At 52.3% G+C, this 8,068-nt stretch overlaps 1 protein-coding gene across 1 annotated transcript in view; it reads left to right on the forward strand.

Annotated features, from left to right (window-relative positions):
• Nucleotides 1-7,747: 7,747 nt before the first annotated feature.
• PPP1R37 (protein phosphatase 1, regulatory subunit 37) overlaps nucleotides 7,748-8,068 on the forward strand; it is a gene marked incomplete at its 5' end in the record, with an annotated part of 14,048 nt that continues 13,727 nt past the window's right edge. Inside the window, one exon of the mRNA XM_009708473.1 lies at nucleotides 7,748-7,845. Within this exon, the coding sequence (XP_009706775.1) occupies nucleotides 7,748-7,845 (98 nt within the window). The remainder of the gene's footprint in view (nucleotides 7,846-8,068) is intronic.

The raw sequence follows: 8,068 nt of genomic DNA on the forward strand, positions 1-8,068 counted from the left end.
TTATTGAAGCTTCGCCTGACCAAGGGAGAAGAAAGGAGATGACCTGGAGCCCCATCTCTCGGAGGTCCCAGTGGTTTCGGTAACGTTTCCAGATGCCGATGTCCACCCCAGCCCCTCTGACGGCATGGGAGCTCAGCACGGTGAGCAGAGGAGCATCGTGTTCCCAGGAAACATCCCCAAACGAGGGGCATGGCCAGAACACGAGCTCCAGTGAAGCACCGGCATCTGTGGATCTGCTACCGGTGGGTGCCAAACCCATCGGGAGCTCCACTCGAGGCCCCTCTGCCAGGCTGGGTGAGGGAGTTTGGACCAGGATGCCTCCAGGGCTCCCGATAATTGCATGACATGACCAGCTGCAAATTTCAGGACATTCTGAAATCCTACGGAATCACACCAAAACATGAGAGCCGGCTGGAGGTACGGTAAAGGACACTGTGCTGCGGTACAAGGACAGCCATCCCGAAAGCTTCTTGCAGGCCACTGCTCATCGGGGTTCACACCGCGAGCTGCATTTCTCTATCCTAAACTGAACCGCTGTGGCCCCCACCACCAAAAATCATCAGTAACCGGTGGCCACACCTCCTTTTTGGGAACCAAACAGGCTTTATTTTTATTTTTTACTATGTCACAAGCCAGAAATTGGGTTTCTCCCAAGTTTTTTCCAGTCGCGCACTTCCTTGGGTGATGAGACCTGTTCTAGTTTCACTACGCGAATGTTGGATGTGGCCTGAAAGGCACTCGTTCTCGTTACGTAGCACTGATTAATTCTGGTTTTATTGTTTACTGTTAGCCGGCTTGTGCCAAGGCAGCGACCGGTAGCCAGATACCTCCTTGAAATATCTCTGGGAATGGAGAAGAACCACTCGCTAATGCGATTTTGTTGTTTATATATCCTGCCAGCTGTGTTAATATGAAATTTCCGCCACTCTGATCCTGCTCTGGATGAAGATGTGAAGTTCACCTGGCGAAGCAAAGCTGGGGCTTGTCCCTCAGGCCTTTCTCCGCTGCTCCAGAAACCAGACGTCGTTCAGCGCTCTCAAATGAGCCGCTCCGACATGGCCTTATCCTGGAGGAGTCTGAGAGGGGCAGATTCCCCGGTTGAGCTCGCCTTTCCCGAGGCTCTGGGCACACTGGCTGAGAGCTAGTCTTTCCCCGAAGGCGTCGCACCCTTCGGGTGTTGGGGTCCTTTTCTTTCAAGGCATTTAACCTCAAACTTCAGCCCCTGAAGGCACCCAGCGTGGAGGGCCCGAAAGCAAATTTCACCTCTCTGATTAGAGAGGAATCCTGCACGCTGCTGGTTGTCGTGGCTCTGTGGAAGCTGGTGTCTTTCACGGCAGAGCTGGCATCCAGGACCTGCCTTTCCTTCGACTTCAGGAGCGCGTTGCCTGTGACGCCACTTTTATTCTTCCTCTCACGTGTGGATAATAACTGCTTTTATTCGGGGCTTTATTTACCTCTCATTCGTCATTCATCAGCTGAAATTGCTCCGGCGGAGATGCCTCTGCTTGTTTAACTTCCTTCTGGCTACTTGAATCCGAGATCTCCTTCCCGACCAGTACCGGCAGGGCTGGTTTTGCCGGGCAGCACGTGGCACGGGGCTTGGCAGTGCCGCTGCTCACACATCAGTTTGGATCCTTCTCTCCAGTGCTCTTGCCATCCCAAAGCGCTCGAGGGTTTGGAAGAGGAAGGTAAAGAAGGCGTATGGTTTACTGCGAAGCTTCACGCTATACGGCAGGAAAGAGGAGATGTGTTTAGAGTGTCGTGAGCGTCATTGACCGTTTAACAGGCAGTGGGTCCGTCTGCTCCCCATTTCTCACCCCAGAAGGCAGATGCTCAATTTATTTTTTTAAACTAGTGATATCTAAACGTCAGCACTTCCCTCGCCTCTTGCAGAAACACCCTGCTTGTATGCCAAGAGGCACTTGGTAGCTTTACAACATCACATTTCTTACTGAATCAAGCACTGTTCATTTTTTTCTTTTTAATATTTCTCTTTTTTTAACCTCCTTTTTCCCCGCAGGACTGTTGCCCCTTTAAAGCATCCTGATCCGACAGAACTACCTAAGCTCATAGATCAGTGACCTCTCTACAGGCCCGTGTCGGGTTCCCTTCATCAGCCCTCCTTTCTGTGAAACCTTGCCAATTAGCATTAATTATTTCTGCCTTTAATTCTTTATTGGCAGGCTGCGGTCCCAGCCTCTCCGCCACCTTGCTCGGATTGATATCAGTTTAAATTACAACGCTTTCTGCTCTGACCTTCCTCTCTGCTCCTTCCCTTCGGTGGCCGCATGGCCGGTGGATTTCCGCTGGCCCCATATCTCCGCCGCCGAAGACACTGTGCCAGGTTTAACCCAAAAGACCCAAAACCTCATCGAGCTTTTTCCCAGCTTATTTTCTGACAAACCCTGTCCTCATTTAAGCCCGTGCGGGTCCAGGGGGTTGGCTAGGATGGGATAGGCACTGGGTATACCCAGAGAGGGGAAGGTTTAGGGCCAGACGCTGCTGCTGGCCGTCTCCCTGGGCTTGCCAGGCTTCCCTGCCATGCTGGCGCCCCATGGATACGTGCTTTGGGAAATGAGCCAGAACCAAGATAAGGGAGGGAAAAAAGTGCCGGTTTATTTCCTTTCCCCTCTCCTACGGCTTTGTTAGAAAGCTCAGGACCCCCGCACTTAGGGAGTGGAGGCAGATGCTTCCCCTGCCATTGAGACGTGTCTTCTGCCATGGAAAACGTGGGAGGGGAGAGACGTCTTCACCCAGTTCCCTGGGATACAGCTGGGAAACTGCAGCAGCGTCATGAAGGAGAAGGTGTAGAAACAGGAGTGAAAAAAAACCCTGGAGGCATCATGTGGGTGAAGTCCTGCTGTCCCAAGCGTTCCACATCTTGATGTGTTCGGTTTGGACCAGCATCGACACCGAGCGTCTGGGCAGCGAGGAAGCCTGGGTTGCTGCAGGGATCAGGATGTCTGCCAAAGCAGGAGAGACCCAGGGAGAGTTGGCTCGTGCCTCTGCCCGCTTCCATCAGGCGGAGAAGCTCCGTTACTCACCTGGCTGGCAGGTGCCATTCCCTCAAAATGCAGGATCCAGTGCCCTTTGCTGGAGGAAGAGCAAATCCGGGTGTTGGGGTGACTCTGGCACTGCCTTCCTCTCCTTACATTGAATGCCACCAGACTGAGAGTGAAGGAGCCGCTTGATTGCCGGCAAACTCCTCTGCTGGGTTGGGGTTCTTTATGCTTCCCTAGAGAAGAAAAAAAATTTTCTTCCAGCTGCTGTTCCCCTTGTGTGGGAAGATGGGACATGAAGCCTCGCTAGGGAGAAGTGGCAGCAGGATGCTCCCGAGTGGAGGCAGAGTTAGAGATCTCATTTGGTGACCCTGGGGATGGAGGTAAATCGTTTCGTTAGATTGTATTAAAATCATCACTTTGCCTGATCGGACTTTGGGACATACTCCGTGAGCAGCACCAAGACAGGGACGTCCCTGCTGCCTCCTTCAGCTTTTGCCTCCTTTTTCTTACGCTCCACCGCCCAGGACGTGGGCTCAAAGCGAATGCAGGGAGCAAAACTAAGTGAAGTGTAGCATGAGCCTGTGAAAAATCAGCTTTTCTCTTCCATGGCGCGGAGGCTGAGAAGACGAGCTGGCTGTGGCCAGCGGCTAATGCCGCCTGTTAATAAATAACAACCTGTTTGTTTTGGCGTCGCATCATCCCAGGGTTGGACGTGGACGGAGAAGCAGGCAAAGGAAAACCCGCTGCGGGCAGAGCAGTTAGGGGGCATGGAAATGCCAGGCTTTAATGGGATTTAACAGTCTGTCCCTCCCTGGTGCCACGCGTCCTCGCAGGCAGCGGGGCCTGTGCGTCGTCCCAATCTCCCAGGGGCTTAAATGCCTCTCGGGAAAAGTAAATCCCCGGGGGATTTGGGGATCCTTTCTGAGGGATCCGTATTTGTTGCCGCCTGAGTTGCGGCACCGCCAGGGGCTCCTCGCAGAGAGTCGGAGCAAAGAAAGCCCTGAAGAGCTCGTAGTCAAGAGCAAAACACACGTAAATGGTGCTTTTGGTGACCAGGAAAAGGAGAGCAACGCGAGGCCGTTGTTGTCTTCGTTGGCTGAGTGGCCACAGTTTGTGTTTTCCAGTGCCCGTGTCATCGCTGGAGCAGCTCCCGGTGAAGCCGGCGGCCACTCTGCTGGGAGCTGTGGGCGAAAATTAGTAGCATATTGTCAGATTGAAAACATCGAGTTACACAGGAGGTTGGGAAATACCCTTGTTATCGCTCTTTGGATCTTAACCTGCCAAGCAATAATAAAGAGATTAATTAATAAGGTGGTTAACTCTGTTTGGGGATGTTAGCAGAGGGTTTTAAAATGGCAGAGGGGATCAGGATGTGAGCGGGGTCAAAGCCGGTCGTCATTTGAGTAATAAATATTAGTTCTTTGTTAGGGAAATGCGCTGAAGTCTTGTGCAGCTGCTGTTTTCCCGGGGGGGCCTGAAGCACCATGAGACAAGCTCTGGTTTCCACCCCCTTTTTGTCCTTTAATGTGATTATTTTTTGGGACAGACTTTAAGGAAGGAGGGGATCTAGGACGCCGTCAGGGATGCTCCAAACGGAAATCTGCGCGGTCTCCAGACTGCTTTTTCTAAAACCAGATATTTGAAGCTGTGGGTAATTCCACCCGAGGCAGGAGTTGGCTGTGCTTTGCTCACTCCGATCGCCCGCCCGCCTGACCATGTGTAAATATGTATTTTACCAAACCTGTTTGCGGAACAGCTCTGCTTTGTTTTACGGACGGCGTCAGCAGCGTAAAACCCTTCTGCCAGCTCTGGAGCTGCTGAAAAACACATGCCACAGGATCGGTTTCAGCTCTCATCTGCTGCCCTGCCCTGCCAAAAAAAAGGTTTTCCCAGAAATTTCAAGGGTTTTTTGAAGGCAGATGTTACAGACACTGCAAATATTTGCTGGTGAGCCACAAGACGGAGCTCAAACAGGAAAGATTAATACTGACTTGCAGGCTTCGTTACCACGAACGGGCAGGAGAGCAGCCCTTTGCGAAGGGGGGGAATAGAAAGAAGCAGGGATGGGATGCTCTGAAAACCAGCATGAAGATACTTTTTAATTAAAACCCCTGATAGCTCGTGAGGAAATTTCCTCGGAAGGTCTTGGTGCTGATCCTAAGGATGCATCATTTGGGCAAAAGGAAGGATGTTTTTCGTGGATCTGAGTTTCAGAAGAGCGAGGTGGCCTTGGAGCGAAGCGGAAGAACCGCTGCTCGGTGTTGGCATTTACTTCCTGAAAGGCTTCATGAGAGCAAAACCAAGATCAAATCCCAACTGCTCCGGCCGGCAGCCCCACCGGAGCTGCTGTGGAAGGGTTATGGGCTGGCTGGATGATCTCACGTCAGAAATGCCGCAGGGATTGCTGGCTACAGGGATGTATGAAGTGGATGCCAGGCTCACCGGTGGTTTTGGTCTTGCCTATACAGTTGCAGGAGTGGTTGTGATGCTGGGCGTAAATGCGGGGCATTTTCCAGCGCCCGGCAGACGTGGGAGCTCCCGATGCTTGCCAGGGAGGTGGGAACAGGCTTGGCACTGACGGTGAAGCCTGGAGGAGACCTGGGAATAGCAGCTGAGAGGTTCCTGCTGGTGATCTGGTTCCACTCCTGCGTGTTTAACCACGTGGAGGAAATCATTCCAGGATCTTCTTTGGGAATGGGGAGTCGCTCCGATCCTCGTGGACCCACAACTCTCGGCTCGCACAGGCCAGCAAGCTTCTGGGTGCCTGTCTCTGGGTGAAGTGGGATATTGGAAGCAGCTCGAGAGGACCATGAGACCTGTCACTGCTTCCCACTGGACTTCTGGCAAGGCTCGGTGAGCGCTGTGAGGTGGGAATGAAGGTGTGCCAGGCCGTGCGCAGAGGGAAGCAGAAGCAAATCCTCATCCTCCAGCAACGAGAGTTGTTAAAATTTAGGACTTCTACCCAGGAGAGGGCAGAGCGTGGCATTTTACTGCCAGGAACTAATAAAAACTAGATTGGCAAAGCATGCTTGAGTTCAGATTTGGGGAGAAATCCTTCAGCCAGGACATTTTGGAGCCGGGTTCGCAGACGCTTGGTTTCTCCCGTGCCCTTGCGCTCCTGGGATGCTCGTCCACATTAGGCCAGCAGCGACTCTCCTTTACTTTCCTCGCTTTCCCAAAATCATGCTTGATTTTTTTCAGGAAAGCATTCACGTGGCAGATGGGATCAGAAATGTCACAGTGTGCTGCTAATCCCCTTGCTAACCTTAATATTTTCTTTTTTTTTAGACACAGGGCTCGCTCGACCTCAGTGGATTTTCCTCCACGGTGCTTTCTTCAGCTCCTGGAAAATGGGCAACCCGACACGTGCCCATGTTGCTTCAAGGGAGCAAATGCTTTCTTTCGCGTGGGGCTTTTGGGGCGTGAAAACTGTTCTTAGGTCTTGCGCAGTGAAGCACTTGCTTGGGGTGTATTTAAACCTTTGCTGCTTTGCTCAGCTGGATGTTGGTTGTCCCGGCAAACCTCGCCACAGTGGCTTGGGAAGGGTTGTAGGGCTAAAAACTGTCAAAAAGATGTTTCTGAGCGGTGCAGCTGAGCCAGGGCGCGGCGTTGCCTCTGCCACGTGTTGCTCTGCCCACATCCTGCTGCAGAGATGCCCGATGGGTTTGTTGTGAACAGGGAGAAGATTAAAATCTTCTCTTTTTTTTTTTTTTTCTCCTGCTGGTAGAGTGTTTAGGTTTTTATCAAGCTCTCTGGATGTCGTAATCCTCAGGGATGGGCGGCGGGGGGTTGCTTTGTGCTCTGCCAGATGAAGTTCCTGGGGAATCTGGTTTCTCCAGATCGTTTTCTGACCGGAGACGGCTTTAGTGTTTGTTTGGGCCAATCGCCGAACCAAAATCACGCCAAAAGCGGAGGTGGGCATTGCCTCACGTGGCTAATGATCCCGTGGCAGCTCCCACCGCCTGCGTTGGCTTCCCCGGCATCTGGAGGAGCAGCAGCATTACCCATGATTCAGGGAAGGCAGAAGCGGTGAGTAAATGCTGCTTGGCTGCCCTCGGAGCTGAGCTCGGCGGTGGTGATGGCAGCAAGGCGTCCCTCCTGCCGCTTCCAAGCGAGGAGCTGAATTTCGAGGATGTATTCACCAGAGAATGACAACTCTGGGAGCTTTTAGCCGATGCCTCGCTGACTCAGGCTGACCCCCAAGTCCTCCGCATGCTGCTCCAGCTGTCTCCGAAAGCCGATTAGGGAAAAGCTGGGGTTATACACGGAGGTGGATGCGCCCTGTCCATCTCCGTGCCCGCACGGCAATCGCGAAGCGATTGAGTGAAAAACCAAAGTTGAGACCAAAAGTGAGAGGAACATATTTGACAACACTGTTTAACCACCACGGCAACCTGCTGAAGGGGCTCAGGGTTTGTCGTCCCATCACTCTTCCTAAAAGCTTTTCTGCTCCCGAAAGATCCGCTTTTGTGCCAAAACGCGACTGGAGGAGGCCAGAGGTGCCGACTGTGCTTCTCCGACCCCTTTTCCACCTGAGCAAGACAGGGCTTGCTGCCATAAACATGTTCAAGCAAGTCCCACTCAGGTTTTGCTTTGTCCCCTTGCATTTGAACATCCTTAATCCTTGTAAATCTCCTTGCAGGCTCTGGATTTACACCCGGCAGATAGCGGCATCTGATGGGGGAAAAACTGTCGATTCCGCCAGATACAACCCTAACCTCAATTCTTACCCTGTACCTTTTCAGCCCAGAACGTGACTGTCGATGAAATCATGACCGCCTACAAGCAAGCCTGCCAGAAGCTGAACTGCAAACAGATACCCAAACTACTGAAGCAGATACAGGTACAGCTGGTGCAGGTGCTGCCCCAGCACCGAACGATCGGATGTGCCCTTTTATTATACGGTTCGCTGTAGGCTTTCACAGTCGCTGGCATGTCGAATGGGAACAAAGACTCCTATTTTAATAGCACGAGCAGGTTTCTGGACAGATGAAACTTGCCACAGAGAGCAAAAGTTTGCTAGCAAAGTGTTCTGCGTAATTTGATGTACTACCAGACCCTGGTTT

Source organism: Cariama cristata, unplaced genomic scaffold (assembly GCF_000690535.1).
Source record: "Cariama cristata isolate BGI_N322 unplaced genomic scaffold, ASM69053v1 scaffold22429, whole genome shotgun sequence".
Classification (NCBI taxonomy): Eukaryota; Metazoa; Chordata; class Aves; order Cariamiformes; family Cariamidae; genus Cariama; species Cariama cristata.